Source organism: Leishmania braziliensis, chromosome 23 (genome assembly GCF_000002845.2).
Source record: "Leishmania braziliensis MHOM/BR/75/M2904 complete genome, chromosome 23".
NCBI lineage: Eukaryota > Euglenozoa > Kinetoplastea > Trypanosomatida > Trypanosomatidae > Leishmania > Leishmania braziliensis.
Window position 1 is genome coordinate 363,561 of NC_009315.2, and position 15,549 is coordinate 379,109.

At 57.1% G+C, this 15,549-nt stretch overlaps 3 protein-coding genes across 3 annotated transcripts; all 3 read right to left on the reverse strand.

Annotated features, from left to right (window-relative positions):
- Positions 1 to 2,147: 2,147 nt before the first annotated feature.
- Positions 2,148 to 3,398, reverse strand: LBRM_23_0930 (hypothetical protein; the record flags this gene model as incomplete). The annotated part of the gene is made up of 1 exon (XM_001565115.2): positions 2,148 to 3,398. The coding sequence occupies one exon, from the start codon at positions 3,396 to 3,398 to the stop codon at positions 2,148 to 2,150; it is 1,251 nt and encodes a 416-aa protein (XP_001565165.2).
- Positions 3,399 to 9,691: 6,293 nt separating this feature from the next.
- LBRM_23_0940 (hypothetical protein, unknown function) lies at positions 9,692 to 11,230 on the reverse strand (the record flags this gene model as incomplete). Its single annotated transcript, XM_001565116.1, has 1 exon — positions 9,692 to 11,230. The coding sequence occupies one exon, from the start codon at positions 11,228 to 11,230 to the stop codon at positions 9,692 to 9,694; it is 1,539 nt and encodes a 512-aa protein (XP_001565166.1).
- Positions 11,231 to 12,454: 1,224 nt separating this feature from the next.
- Positions 12,455 to 15,436, reverse strand: LBRM_23_0950 (hypothetical protein; the record flags this gene model as incomplete). Its single annotated transcript, XM_001565117.1, has 1 exon — positions 12,455 to 15,436. The coding sequence occupies one exon, from the start codon at positions 15,434 to 15,436 to the stop codon at positions 12,455 to 12,457; it is 2,982 nt and encodes a 993-aa protein (XP_001565167.1).
- Between the last annotated feature and the right edge of the window lie 113 nt (positions 15,437 to 15,549).

Consider the following 15,549-nt stretch of genomic DNA (forward strand, 5'->3'; position numbering starts at 1 on the left):
GGAGGGTCTGGTGGAAAAGACAGACACTTTGGATAGGGAGCTCCATACCCGCGCGTGCGGACGTGTGTGTCGAAGAGTCCAAGAAGCGAAGTAGAGATCGAAAAGAGTACAGTCAGAGCAACGAAGAGAGAGAAACACGAGAGAAACCCAAAATCAGCAGATCTCAAGAATACGTGAGACCAAAGTCGAAGAAATGCACCACCAGGCAAACTCCCTCCCTCAAGAGAGAGACGGACTTCCCACAATCAATCGCATGCCTACAAGGCAGGAAAAAACACACACACAGAGAAAAAAAAAAAACGATAACGTTCGCGGCAGAGGCGGTGCTCCGACGACTGCTGCGGCGCACTGCTGTAAGGCGTGTGTCGAGCGGTGCTGCGCGCCACGCGGGTGGGCCTGCGACGGGCCGGGGTCAAGTGCGGAGCGCCGGACGTCATGCGCTGGACGGCGGAGAATCGATCTGCTGAAGGAAAAGTTCTCTTGTGGGGATCGTACTTGTCTCTGGGTGTGTATTGTGGGTGTGTGTGTGAGTGTAGGAACTTGTACCTGCTTGGGTCTAAAGGGCGCCTCAGGTCGAATGAGCGCCACCATCACCTGCTCAAGTCTGTAGATTATCCCCTTTCCTCTTTTTTCGTGCTCACGACCCTCACTCCCTTCGACGCTCTTCGGTGGGTACGCCGTGCGTTTTGCGCGTCGCTCTTGTCCTTTTGGCTGCGATACCTCCATCATCTCTCTCTCTCCTGCCCCTGCGTGTAAACACGCATGCGGGTGCGCCCTCAAGCTACAGTGGTCTACCGTGCTGCTGCGAGTGACACAGTGCGCACGAGTGTAAGATGCTGCCTACAGCGGTGAAAGGAAGAGGATTAAAGACACCCGACGACGTGCCCGCGAAGTAGAATAGAGAAGCGACACCCAACCACACACAGACACACGTACTGATACCACCTCTCCATTGTTGGCGGACGCGTCCCATTAGTGCGCACCGCCTGCTCAGTTATGGAGACGTTTATCTTTCTCGCTTTTTATTGGGCGTGTCCGTGTCGCCTATGTGAGAATGGGCAGAGGTGTGGTGGCCTTGCAGATGTCAGCACCGAAGGCACGGGCAGTGGCCAAAGAAACAAACAAAACAAAATGCATAAGAGAGGGAGGGAGAGAAAGAAAAAGAAAAGAAGCGCAGGGAGGACGCGCCAATGAAAAGAACGGGGGTGTGCCCAGGATGCACACACAAGCACACCTGCCTACTCATCCGTGTGTACATGTCCGCCGCCTCTTCCTTGCCCGATCCCTGCCCATCTGCATCGCTAGTCCGTTCTCCTCCCTCTCCCTCTCTCGGTTGAGCCTCTATGTTACACGTGAAGGAGTGCGTACGGTGAAACAGTGGTGCAACAGTCACACAGCTACGCAAGCCCCACTCCGAAGTCAGAGAACGAAAGACCGGAAGAAAGAGGACAAGGGAGAGAGGACAGTTGCCTGCGCATCGGTGGGTCTGTGGGAGCGCTACAAACGACGAGGACTGGGGAGAGAAAGGAGTTATGGAATGCGCACAAACTACGGGAAGGGAGGAAGGGGATTGGGGGGGGGGGGGGGGAGAAGTACAGCCCGCACCTAGCAGGTCGACCAACGGGAATACTCACAGCCAGAGCCAAAAAAAAGAGTGAGTAGCAAAAAAAAAAAAAAAACGCACACAATAGAGAGAGAGAGAGAGACGCCCACTCATAAGAGGCGCATGCACTGCTGCGTAGAGAAGAGCTGCAGGCAAGATAAACCCCAAAAGGTACGCCGCATGAAAATTGAAGGGCGACAAGATAACGCGAGATGTACTGGAGGGACAACATGACCCGAGAGCACCCCTTGCTCCCGTTAGAGCCGCGGCATGTTTCCCTACTTGCCTCTCTCCGATCGCCTCGCGTCCGCGTACGGTGGAAGGCGTGTTGGCGCGCCACGCATCTGCCGATAAGTGAGTGAGTGTTACCATGTCATATGGCGTATCTCATTGACTCCATCCTTCATCACCTCTCTCGAACAAAGCTGCTGTCCCCTTTTGTTTCTCTTCCTTGCGCTCGCTTCACCTTCCCCATGTGCCGAGGGGAAGGCCGTTAAGTGAATGAGCGCATCTCCTGCTAACTTGAGCTTGCCTACCAGCCCATTTATTCGGCCTGACCCCTCTCTTCTTCGGATGTACTCATGGGTGCATGCGAGGAGCCCTCGCGGCTTCTTACCTCGATGCCCTGCCGCACATTGCACTCCTCGGCCCCATTTGTGTCAGAGGTGTTGTAGGTTGGGGACTCGCATGTGGTGGACTTCTTGGCTGAGTTCCTGTCATAGACATGTAAACAGAAACGCGGGCAGCAGACGGCAGTCAGGGTGATGGTGACCGAAATAGCGATCAGGGTCACCAAGACGCAGGCCATGGCAATCATGCCCTGACATGCCTTGTCACAGATAGCCGCGTTTCCTGTAGTGCGGACCGCCGTTGCGGCCACCTCAACCGTCGACAACGAGCGAGAACTGTTCTGGAATGCGAGAGTGATGTTCGTTGTGTTGAGAAAGAGCAGCATACTGTTGTACTCTAGCATGTCAAGGAGACGGCTAGTCATCAAGCTGGTGACGCCGCAGTTCACCGAAACCTCTACGAGAAGACCGCCATAGCCATCACCGATCACCTTCCGTTGTGGATCCGCCTGCAGCACTACCATGGAATCTACCCTAGGGGTGCAGACCTTGGTGCGTGAGCTAGTCAACACCGCGATCGCCTGAACGATCAAAGACAAAATGACGCTGCCGCTCGTGGAGAGAGAGATGGACCACTTCTCCGGCTCGCCAGAGAGCAGAAGTTGCGCCATGTACGTGGCGTTAGCAATGAAAATGTCTGCGCCTGCTTCACCAGCACCAGTGTTGTGAAAGAGCGCGGTGATCGACTGCATCGACCTGGGACGAAGCTCCCTCCCGTCCCCCAGTGGCGGCTGGCTGCCGAAGCGCCTTACCGTAGTTTTCCTGTTAAATGAGCAGGCGCTATCCGCCTTCGTCGCCACCGCCGTTGAAGTCAAGCCGTCTGACAGCACCAAGTGCGGGTACTTGAGAAGCATGGCGGACACCTCAGCAGAGGTGACGCCAGTGGTCACCTCAGCATCCGAGTGCTGTTTGCCCGGCAAGTTCGGCGACAATACCTTCACCGTGGCATTGTTCTTCGTTGGGGTAGTCGCCATAAGGCTCAGCATCTCTGGCCAGAAGAGCATCGAACCGCTCGGTGGCGTCTCCATCGCTGGTGGTTGCACAGTGTAAGCATAAGTGACGCCTGGGGGACTCGAAGGGAAAAAGATTACGGTAAGCGGCGACAGCAGCAGCAGCAGCAGCGCTGTACGCGAGTAAAAGCGCTTGAAACCCCCTGCAGTGGGCATCTTTTCGATGTGAAGGTAAATTGTTTCCTCCCCTTCAGGCAGCGTAGGTTTGTGAGGAAGCCTCTTGTCTGGGGGCGTGTGTGGTACCTCACACACACACACACACACACATACACACACACTCACACACACACACACACTCACACCGCCTAAGTGGGACTGTTGGCGTGGGTGTCTTGGTGGGGCAACGATAGGCCACGAAGAAGGAGAAAAAGAGGGAGGTAGGGAGAGGGTGGGGCGTGAAGTACTGCAAGAGCTAGATGCAGATGCTTATCAAAGGGTGCTCAGACTGTAGCATTGTGTGTGTGTGTGCGCGCCTGTGAGAGTGGGATGAAGAGGTGGGAGGAGGCGGTTAGGAAGCAGTGAGAAACGTAGTCGATCACCACTAATGTAGGAGAAGTGAGTGAGCAAAAGAAAAAATGAATTTTGGTGTGTGTGTGGGGGGGCGGGTCAGAGACTCAGAGAATGGCGGGTCGATTGCGTGCAGCGCGTCGCGGCGAATGCTGTGGTATGTAAGTATGAGAGGGGGTGGGAAGGAGAAGGACTGGAGAGAGACCAAGAGAACGAAACGTGTGCGAGTAGAGGAAGGAGGGAAGAAAAGGCAGCGCAATGGAAAGCGCAAGAAGGAGAGTCTGTTGGGTGCCACCGAGCACAGGCAGAGACATCGTTGACTTTGTTGGCTTTGCTTTGCCTGTGCTCCCTTCTCTTGATCGCATACGTCCAGAAGAACGCATCGGTGACGGTGTAGACTTCCCTCGCCGATCTCGGCATGGAGTAACGGCATGACGAACAAAGAAATCCAAGGAAAGAGCGCGCGCACACACACGCACACATAGCACGGCTAAAGGTAAGCCTGCCGACTGAAGCATGCGAGCGCTGCAGTGAGATCCTTGCTCGCTCGCTCCCTTGGGGGAAGGGTGTGCACACAATGGTTCGTGAAGATGCCCCGCGTTCGTTCGTGCCCCTCGGTGTGATGGTGACTGTCAACCCTACTTGCTGATTCAGCTCTGACGAAGCGCCTCTCTACCCCCTCACATCACCACAGCTGCACCTGAGATTCTGGCGCATCTCCGTCAGAAGCGCGTTCTCGTACCTACTCTTTAATGGCATGAGACCTCCTTCGTCAGCTCCCCCTTCCATCGCCGATCGGCATCGTCATAGACAGCGCATAGTGGCGCACTCTCCGCTGCCCACTGTCAATCAGCTCCAGCACACCACTGCCGCGGTACCCATTCATTCACGTGACGAGCACCTCGTCGAGTCATGCTATCGTCGCCGTGCTGCCCACATGCACGTTGCGGGCCACAGCCTTAAAGTCCCATCTCTGACCCCCTGCGAGGCGCAGCGTTGAGAACGCGGTAAAGGAAACGTTGCCGGGGTTCTCTATTGTGACCGTGCCGAGCCAGTACGCGTTCACCGTCATGTTGCCAACGTAGAAGTCGAAGTCGCCCTTCGCCGCCGCCTCGCGCCACCCGTCAAGGAAGGCGTGAATCTTTCCCACCGCCACTGCCCCTCTCGAGATGGATGAACGCGTACGGCTAGAGTGGGGGGAGAAAAGGAGGTTCGATAAAGAGGCGCACCTTGCGTTGGCGTGAGTGTGTGCCTGCGCCGATGATTGACAGTGCAGCGGATGAGGGCGGTGTATGACGCACCACGCACAGGCAGTAAAAGTGCCAGTGGCCGCCGTTGGAGTGATAACGATGAAAGAAGAGGGTGGGCGGTGAAGAGGGGCGGGGAAGATGGAGGTTATGGATGACCGTCGACGCGAAGAAATGTGCTCGACAGTAGAGTGCACGTGGGTGGTGTCGGGGGAGCACAAGAAAGAGAAAAAGCGCCTACATGCAATGGCAGAGTCAGCTCAAATGCCCAGGACACTTCGAACGACAACTTTGTGGGAAACTGACGGGGGCGAAGACAATGTCTCCACCGGCACGCTCCGCCGCCTCTATACCACCGAATCACCCTCTATTGTATTGCGGAGTAAACGGCACCTTGTATGCTTCACGCCCATCAGCCCTAGGGTCCCCATTTCGATCATTACTAATGGCACACCCTTCGCCTGCGCGCGCGTGTGTGCGTGTGCGTGGGTGTGTGGATGCAGCTGTGTGGATGCGTAGGTGACTGGAAGGGCCTGGGGCTGTACTGCTGATCCTTTGCGTTTCAGGTCTCCTACTGAAGCGCAAATACACGCGCACACGCGCGGGTATTATTTGTCAGAGAAAAAAGGCTGAATAAAGTGAAAGGCAGCGAAAGAGAAGAAGCGTTGGTTACAATGAGCAAAAGAAAACACACAAGCACGCACACACAGGGAGAGAGAGACAGACCGAATGGAAAGCACTCGCACACTCGAGAAGAGAGGGAAAAGAGGGGGAGGGGGGCGTGCCTCTGCGAAGAGAGGAAAACACGCAACCCGTGGGAGAGGGGGAGAGGAGGGGAGGGAAGAATCGCCAGCGTCTATCCGTCTAGGCGCACAGAGCTACTACGTATACATGAGATAAACTGCAGTTCCTCTTCGTCGTTGGCCCCTCTGCGAGGGAAGCATCAACCAGGCCGAAACGTTACAGAAGAGAGAGAGAGAAAGATGAACAAACTACACAACACACACAGCACACACACACGTGCTTCTACCCACCTGAACCCCACTCGTGCGAACCAAGCCGATGCGTGTGCATGTGTGTGCGTATGTATGTGTATGTGTATGTGTGTATATATATACATCTCCTTCAGCATGGGTGGAGATACTCGACGAGCGTCCTATCAGAACACAGAAAGCACCAGAGCGAGAAAGAGCCGCGGTCCAGAGAAGACTCACAAGTGGAGAGCACAGAAGCGAAAGAGAGAAGAAGCGGCCAATAATAATAATAATAACAACCTTAAAACTTCAGTGATGAAACAAAGGACAGGAAGGCGCGTAAAGAGAACAAGAGCGCGCACGTCGTACCTCCTCCCCTCCGCCGCCCCCCCCCCCGACATCACCGTACTCCTTCAGGGGAACGCACTCATTCGTCATCCGCTTTGTTCCGACCATCCCGCAAATTCTACTTCCGAGCTTCACGACACACCCTAACCTCGCGCGGCTGTGCGTCAGAGAGAGGAAGCTGCTGAGTACTGGCACCGCGCAAAGGTGAAGGAGGCTTGTGCATGAAAAGAAGGAGAGAAGAAGAGGACTGCGAGGTGCGGCACCATTAAGCGACAGAAGAGGCAGAGAGCAGCACCAGGCGAAGAGGAGAGAGAGAGAAGAGACACACACCACAGAAATGCGGCGTCAAGCGTAATAAATCCACCACGCGCTCCTCCCTTTCCTCCTCCAACGCGGCCAGCGCTCCGCACTCGACCCCGGCCCGTCGCAGGCCCACCCGCGTGGCGCGCAGCAGCGCCCGACACACGCCTTACAGCAGTGCGCACCGCCCCTGCCGCGAACTCGACCTACCCCGGACTCGCAGGTCACCTCACAGCCGCACCCACCGCGCCGGCCGCCACGCGGTGCCTCCCTCGGGGCTGCGCAGGGCCCCCCTACACACACAGCGCGGGGGGTGCTGGGCCCTGGACGCCACACGCACGGAGGTGTGCCCTGCCTGCCAGGGAGGGCCTAAAGAAGCAAAGAGAGCAAAAGAAAAGCGGATATAAGAAAAAAAGGGGGAGTTCAAGGGGAGGAGGGCACTGACAACGTATCGAAACAGCACCGGAGCACTGAGCCCCCCCCTCAAATCTACAAAGACACACACACGCGCATACATACCTACACATGGTCACTTCGGACATCTTATCAGCGGACAGGCACGCATACACGCCATAGACCGTTATACCCACACCTATACGTACAGAGAAAGAGAGAGGGGATCGAGAGAAAGGCGTGAGATGCATGCCCGCCGCTGCCGCGCTTTTCTTGTTGGCTCGAAGGGGAAACACAACATGTGAGAGGGGAGACGAAAAGAGGAAGGAAAAACAACCAAATCAGCTGAAGATGAAGTAGCCGAGAGAAACGAGAGGGATGGCAGGAGTCTGTGGGCAGAGGGAGAGGAATGGCAACGTATTGGGGGGGGGGGGGGGGGGGGCGTTTGCAGGTGCGCTTCCGTTTGCGTGAAGTTGTTTACAGAGCAGCCAAAGTTGCTTGGCACTTTCTCACGCACATGCGGGCTGCAATGCTTTATCAAGGCTCCGCTCAAGCACTCCCTCTATATACTTCTCCTATATATATATATATGGCATCTACGCTTTCAGGGCACGAACTTGCCGCCACCACCACCCTCCGCCCTCTGTGCCCGAGCACACATACGTTGGCATGCTGAGTGACGTTCTCCGTTCAGTCATGCGCGTCACGAGCGGCAATCACGTAAGCAAAAGAGAAGAGACGCAGAGAGAGAAAGCCCATGTTGCTCAGGTGTAGTGAAGGGAGAAGGGAGATGAAAACGTGAGGAAAGTAGGGAAAACAACAGGCAGGGATGACTCGACATGCGCACTCGAGGGGGAGGAGGAATAAAAGCAAAACGCGATGCTGAATGTACACTCACCCTACACAAACTCAAAACACTCAGCAGAGCGTGACGCACGTACGAGTGCGCACTCATACGCACGCTCAGATAAGACCAACATTCTCTTTGCTTCATCCCTTTTCGCTTGAGCAAAAGTGAACAAATCCCCGCCGGGAAAGAACAGAGCGCCCCAACACCTCACAACGCACAGAGACACGTGCACTTCAAACACAAGAGAAAAGGGGAGAACAATACGATGGGAAAAGGGAAAAAAATTTGAACGCACACGCAGCGGGGGGCACGCCAGTGCGCACAAGCCCCACACAAGTGCAGAGACGTCCACCCCACGCAGGCAATCACGCACACAAGCACGCACGCACGGCAAAACGAAGAGAGAGAAACTGTGTGTCCATATAAGCAGGAAAAGAATGGCCAAGAGTGTGGGTGGAAGCGAGAGAGAGTAGGAGGAGGAGGAGAAAACAAAAACAACAGAAACAAGCAGATGAGAGGTATACATGCATGAGAACCACAAGTCAATTCAGTCAAGACGATGGACAAGAGGAAAATAGAGGAGATCCCTCGAGGTGCAAACACGCATATACTATGCAAGGGAAAATTCAAGTGAGACTCCACGAGAAAAATAAGAAACGCAAATGAAAAGGGGGGAGAGAGAAGAGGGAGGAGGAGAAAGAGCTCCGAGGGAGTAGTGAATATTCACTGAACATATCCAAGATCGGCAGTCGAAAAAATGAATCAGCCAATAAAATCGGCGTCCACAAAATCTCCTCGACCACTCCTCCCTCCCTCTCCCGCGACCCCTGCTCGCTTTGACGGTTTCGTTAGAAACCGCTCTCTCACCTGTTAGGGTAGAGGTCGAAAGAGGGGCCAAGGAAGGTGAGGCCCATGATACATGCTGCCTAGGTCACATACATAGACAGAGACACGTGTACCTGTTAGCGCGTGTATGCGTGGCTGAGAGGATGCGGTGAGGCCGGAATAGCTTCCCGTGCGTTCTCAGAAGCGAGCGTTCTCTATCGGAGTAACACTCAAGTGAGGCACAATCCTGCTCAGGTTCAGTGCACTGCGGTAGAGGTCAGTGGATGGGTAGGTCAGCGCTGATGGCGTACGGCTCGTCGGTTTCGACAGAACGAGGGTCGTCATCAAGCCAGGTTTGATAGGACAGGCAAAGCGGTGGCAGCTCTGCCTTAGAGTTGGCAGCGCTGTCCAGATTTAGCGAGTTCCGCTGACTTGGGGCGCAGCTGCGAGGCAACAGAAGCCTCGGCCTCTCCACGGGCGCCATGACGGCAGCAACGGTGGTAGGGTGATCGGCTCGAGTACGTGGCATCGCATTGACCTCCTTGCACGGTATTTGGCGTCGGCGGCGGCACTGTGCGCGAGTATCGCTGGTGTGGGCAGTGCCGTCCTTTCTGCCGCCCGCCAGGAGCGTGGTTGCCTCGAGTCGCTATTCAGGGAGTCTTCTCCATCAACACGCCGCTGGCCGCTCACCGACATCGATTTATTGCCAAACTCATGGGGCTCCACAGCGTCACTGAGGCCCACGTTCTTGCCAGTCGCACTGTTGCTCGGAGCGCTGCGATCATCTGACACAGCGGACAGGTGTGCCGCTTCCGAGTAGCCGGACTTACGGCGCATGATCGGCCCCTCAGCGGGGTCAAAAGACGCATCTTCTCGGGCGCCGCACCGCTTTGGGTCATCCACGGTGTCCTCTACCGCAGCACTGGGTGGCAGAGCGCAGCTGGTATCTGCAGAGAACTCCGTATGCACGTACGACTAGTTGTTGTCCGCGTGCGAGGGCGCATGTCACTTCGTGTTGGTGCCGCCGCCGATGTACTTCGGGCAGAAGGAGAGGCCCACTGCGATGATGATTACGACGAGGGATATGCCGACAATTACTGCAGCCATGGAAATAATACCGACTACCGCTTTGCTCAGTGTGACGCTGTAGTCGTAGCTCACCCTTGTTGTGGCGAGCGTGCCGGGTGCGTCTTGGACGGTCGCCAACGGAATCGGCTGAACTACCGCCGCATGGGGCTGCATCAGACCCTCCGGGGGTACACTGCCACCCGAGTAGTAGAGGGCCTGCGTGGCGCTGTAGTCTCCCTGTAACAGCAGTGACGCCATCTCCTCAGGGGACCACAGGTGACTCGAGATCCTCGTGATACCCTGTACAACACGGCAGAGAACCTGCAGCCCAGCAATGTGCTCCAAGTCACTTGTCACTGTCTTAGCAGAGATAACAGAGACGTGATTCACGAAGGAACGTCGATGCAGCCTCTTCTCAATCGCGCTCTCGATTGATGCCGAGACGGCAAGGCGGTTGCGCTCCCACACTTGGCCCCACGTCCCAGCGTCGCCGCGGAACAGGAGAAAGTAGTCGCCCGTGTCATTGGCAAGGGCTGGCAAGTCGGCATTCGGGTTAGTACTCTCAGGATCGAAGGGGTTGCCAGACGGCGGCGTCCAAAATCGCACCTCTGTAGGGAAAAGATCCGAGTAAGCCTGAAGACCCGGGTAGGTATCCTTCAGCGTGCTCATGTAATTGTTAAACTCAGGCAGCGTAGACTTCCTCACGAGCTCTTCGAGGTCCGACGACGTACTGGGGCCTACCTCCGTGCCAGGAAAAGCCCAGACCGCGTATGATACATACAAGCTCGACGCGTTCACTTGGTTTGTTGCCGGCGTCATTTCAGCGAGGTAGCTCTGTACAGTAACGTCCACGGCATCCTGCATGTCGATCTGAAGTGGCATCATGAAGACACTGGGGGCCGCAGAACCTCCAGTCGCGAGCGTATCGAGGAGCACCTGCCAGAAAAATGTTGACCCCGTCACCGGTAGCAGCATCTGTCCAACGGAGGCCATGGCTGACGGGCCATCAGCCCCCAGCGCCTTGACTAATACGACAAGACTCGCGCTAGTTGCGAAGAAGTTGTTAATGCTGGGCAGAGCAGAACTGCGCACTGCCGAAAGTACCTGGGAATCTGTCAAGCTATTCGTCGTCACAGAGAATGAAATGCCAGCGCCGTAGGCCGGACCGCTTGTCGGCGACACATACGGCGTCAAGGCCTTCACAGTGACACTTGCACTGATGTCGAGACTTTTAACTGCAGTCGTAAAGTCTATCTGCGCCATCGCCTTTATGGCGTATTCCCCTTCCGGGGTGCTTATTATGGTCTGCCACACTGGCGCCGGTGCGTTCAGCCACACGCTTGTGTCCACTATGGCTGCTTTGACGAAAGTGATGTGCGTGCAGAGACACATGAGAACCAAAGCGAGAAGCTGGAGAAGCGACGATTGCGGCGGTTGTACCGCACAGCTCCAACCAGCTCGTGGATGCATCTTCATGATTATGGGTGTGTGGATGCTTTTTTGTGCTTAGCCCCGCGCTTCGATTCTTTTCTGGTTGTTGTTGCTGCTGATGCTGCTGGTCTTTGATATCCTTCGGAAACACGTCTGTGAGTATGTCTGCGTGTCTGAATTGGTGTGTATGAGAATAAAGCGATTGTCCAGGCTGGGTAAAGAATAAAGAGAGAGAGAGAGAGAGAGGGGGGGGGAGAGCGCGCGTCACTCGTTCACACAGGCACACCTGCACACGGGGGGAGAGTCGCGCACGAAGCTCAAACAAAACAAAACAGAGAGAGAGAGAGATAGAACGACAACAGCGTATGCTGACGACTGAAAGCTAAAATTTCAGCGGAGGTTGTGTACATAGAACAGAGGAGAAGTCATCACACGAGAAAGGACAGGGGGGGGTCGTCCACTACACGTCCAACAGTTTTACGTCTTTGCCTTCGTGTTATTTTTACTTGACTGAGGAAGCAACGGGAGAGAAGGGAGAGAAAAGGGGGGGCTGGAGAGTGATGCACTCGCGCACTCAGGAAGGGGAGAGAGGGAGAAAGGGAGAGACGTGGCTGCTGTTCCTCTACATGTGTGTGCGGGAGGTACAGGGAAAAGAACGCGCACGGAGGTCACGTGCGGGCAGCGAGGTGGTGAGGAGGAAGAAGAAAAAGGGGGAGGAGGGGGGTACCACGGGGATGACGTGAAGGTAGTGGAGAGAGGGGAGGGGGAGAGGCAGGTGAGACAGAAAGAGGGTGGGGGTAGCGGAAATGGCGGAGGCAAAGGAGTGCACGCCAAAAAAAAAGGAAGAGGGGCATGCAGGTATCGTGGAAACAGAAGCGCACAAGTCGCCCTGATCACACATGCGGCACCGCACGCGAAGCACGCAGACGTGCGAAGGGCGAAGGAGGACGAGCTGGTCAAGCGAGAGACGCCTGCGTCACGCGTAATCCATTTTGCTCTTTACTGTGAGTCGTTTCTTCTGCAATTTCGTTTCTCTCGCTTTACAGGGGAGACCTGAAACCCAGAGCGTGCATCGTAAGAGAGAGGGGGGAGGCGGAGCTGGTGAGGGACAGATGACAAACGAAAGGGAAGAAGCCTATTGCGCGAGTTTTTGCAAGGGCAGTAGGATATTGCCTGGCACTGGAGGAGCAGAAAAAAAAAAGAAAGGAAGGGGAAAGGGTACGACTCGATCCCTGCCGCCGCTGCGTCGCGAGTCACCTCCTCCTCTCTTCAGGCCGCACTTGGCACCGTGCACCTTGTTGAGCTAACACGTATCATGCGCTCCAGCTCCCACAGTATCGTCTGCCGCTCCACTCGCTTAAACCCGGCGGCCTGGAGAATCACCTCCTGATCCCCAACACCCCACCGCCACAGCTCTGCCATGGTGGGGAGCCCGTGAAAACGCAGGCACGCGTCTACCTCCTGCAGAAGAGGCGTGAGCAGCGGCGGGTAGAGCAGTAAGTCCTCATCGCCATGGCGGTTGTACTCAGGTTCGTCTTGAGGATGCGAGCGCCGAGGGGGCAGAGTTCCTCTTGACTGCTCCGCCAGTGGCATCCCCGTGTGGTGGCCGCTTACCGTCCGATGATGCGAGCGGCCATCGTGGCCTGAGCAGCGTGTTCGCATGTCATCTCCGACACTGGTGAAGGTAGTACCTCCATCCGCGTCCGAGTCCACCAAGCCGTTCAACCTTTCCATATAGGCGAGCGACGCGTCGGCGGCAACTCCACGAGAGCCATGCGCAGAAACGCCAGCCATGGCCGGACTTGCAGAAAAGAACGGGCGACGCTCTACGGCATGAGGCGACAGTCGGGCGTGGCGCAGCGGTGCAGAGTCGACCTGAAACTCTCCCCTCCCTTTGCGCCCTCGTCGATGGGATCCTGCAACTCCCGCCGCTAACCTCACTTCGTCCTCGTGGTCGGCGCCGTCATCATCGAAGGAGCTTTCCTCGAGCGAGGCATGGGGATGGTCAAGCGTCACCTCTGTATCTCCCTCTCTACACATGTCTACGTCAGTCCCCGACCACGATGCACCTTTGCCGGAGCTTTCCCTTTCAGCCCATTCTCCTCTCGTGCCAGCGCTCTCGAAAAACAGACCCTCCTCAGCCTCTCCAACGCCCTGCAGCACCGCGTTCAGCCCTCGCACTGGCGCTGCGTGCAGCGGCGCATGCTCCGCCCAATACAAGCGTCGCTCATCTGGACGGAGAGGCAGCCCGGTGACGCCGTGGGTGGTGTGAAGCTGCGCTGCCCGCGCATTCGCGCGCTGCCTGCGTCGCTGGGCAAGTCTGCTGAGCGTGTCGACCCGAACGGATAACCCACTCTTGATCTGCCCCCTTTTCAGCAATGCACTAGGGTTTCCAGATGCATCCGAAGAGGCAGAAGAGTCAACGCTGTCGTATCGGTAAGGCACCGCCGTCGCCGCTGCTGCCTGCAGGGAAGGAGTAACGTGTAAATGCTTCCGCGCAGCTTCAGCCGCCACCATGGACTTAAGATACGCAGCCGGCACCTCATTTGGCTTCCGCGCCAGCCCCGATACGGGGTCGTACAGCTCACTGGTGCGCAAGGCGCCCACACGCAGCCGCGTTGTCGTGTGCATTAAGCTCGCCCCGCCACCGCCACCACCGTAGTCGTCCGCCTGCTCCACGACCACCTCCCTCATTCCGCTTCGCACGCGATCGTAGCGCGCACTCAGCGGGCCCTGTCGCAGCTGTGCCGGGTCCACACCCGTCTCGGCGGCTACACCCTGTCTGTACGCAACCAGGGCAAGTGCGGACGCGTGGTTGCTGGATCCGTAGATCATAGAGCGGGGGATGGCATTGGTGGCACGCTCGATAGCGCATCGATCCGCCGCCGTCTGCGGCAGCGCCGCAAGACCACTGCGTGTTGCCTGCACTGGCGCCGCCGTTCCTGCACCGCGCTGTGGAACAGCGAAACCAGAAGGGTGATTGGAGCTCTCCTGGTACACACGAAGGCGAAATTTGGAACCAGAGCTGGTGGCCAGCACGTTGCTGAGTGCTGTGCACTGTGACGTCGCCTCTGTGCCGCTGTCTGTCGTGACAGTGCGAGCGCTACCTGACGGTGTCGTCTTCGACGACGAGGCAGCACTCGAGGGGCCACGCGGTTGCGCCAAGTCCATGGACGGAGATGCAGGGAGGCTACCATGGCGAAGAGAATATCGGGAAGACATCCTTCCAAACTGTCGTACAGGTTGGTGGGCACGAGCACATGGATCGCGCGGCCCATCACCGGACCTCGTAATCCTTAGCTCGACATCATCGAAGCGATACGCGCCAGGTTCCACAAATGTCAGCGGCGACACATCCCCTTCTGCCTCCTGCAGCTTGCTAGAGGTGTAGAGGCGCGCATGGGAGCTGGCCAAGGGCGAACGAGGACGCGGTGGCCGTTCCTCGCACGCGCTAGGCGGGCGTGATCGCAGCGGCGGTGAAGTGGGTGCCGACGGCGATGATAACCAGCGCTTCTCGCCGTGGTCTCGCCTTGCTTGTGCTGTACGAAGCGATAGGTTGCCAGTGCCGGCCCTCCGCTGAGACATGGAAGGGTTAAAGTGGTGGGCCACGCCCCTCACAAGGCCGCTGTCCTCCTCCCTTTCCTCCAGTCCTCCACGCCACCACCACGGCGGCGTCAGATATCGACGCCCGCCTCCGTCCGGCTGGTGATGGTGAAGCTGCTCATCTCGATATGCCTCTGGAATGACCGGGTACAAGGCCGGCGACGGTACTTTCCGGTGCTGCAGTGAAGCGTAGGCGAACGGCGTTGATGCGCTCGTGCCAATATCATTAGATGAAGCGCTGTGCGTAGGTGACCCAAAATGTTTACGCGAGGGCAACGTAGGTGCGGCAGCAACCGCTAGGTGTCGCTCCCGAACAGTTGCCTGCTCGCAGTCGTGGATGGGTGTAAGCCGGCGGCTGGGATAAAGGCCTGTGGCGCGTGAGATTTGTGCAGCTGCGGCCGCGGCGCCACCTCCCGCGGGACGCCGTGTGTCCAATACAGGAGAAGCGAGCAGCTGCAGAGGAGAGGGACATGGCGCGCGGCGCAGCCCCTCCGCCGAAGCATTCACGTAGCGTTCCCCACTTGACGGGCGCGAAGATTCACCGTTGTTGAGCGGATGCCGCGCAATGGGGAGCGTCGCCTCGGTCCGATTTACCGCGCCCGAGGTGTGGGCGCGGCCACTCTGCTCCAGCAGCAGTCGATCCATCATCCACTAGAGGAAGAGAGAGGGGAAGAGCGAGAGGGCGAACGATGGCCAAAAAGAGCGCGCGCGGAAGACGGAGTGAGCGAGGCGGTGCCGCAGTGGTGGAGAAGGTGCCCACG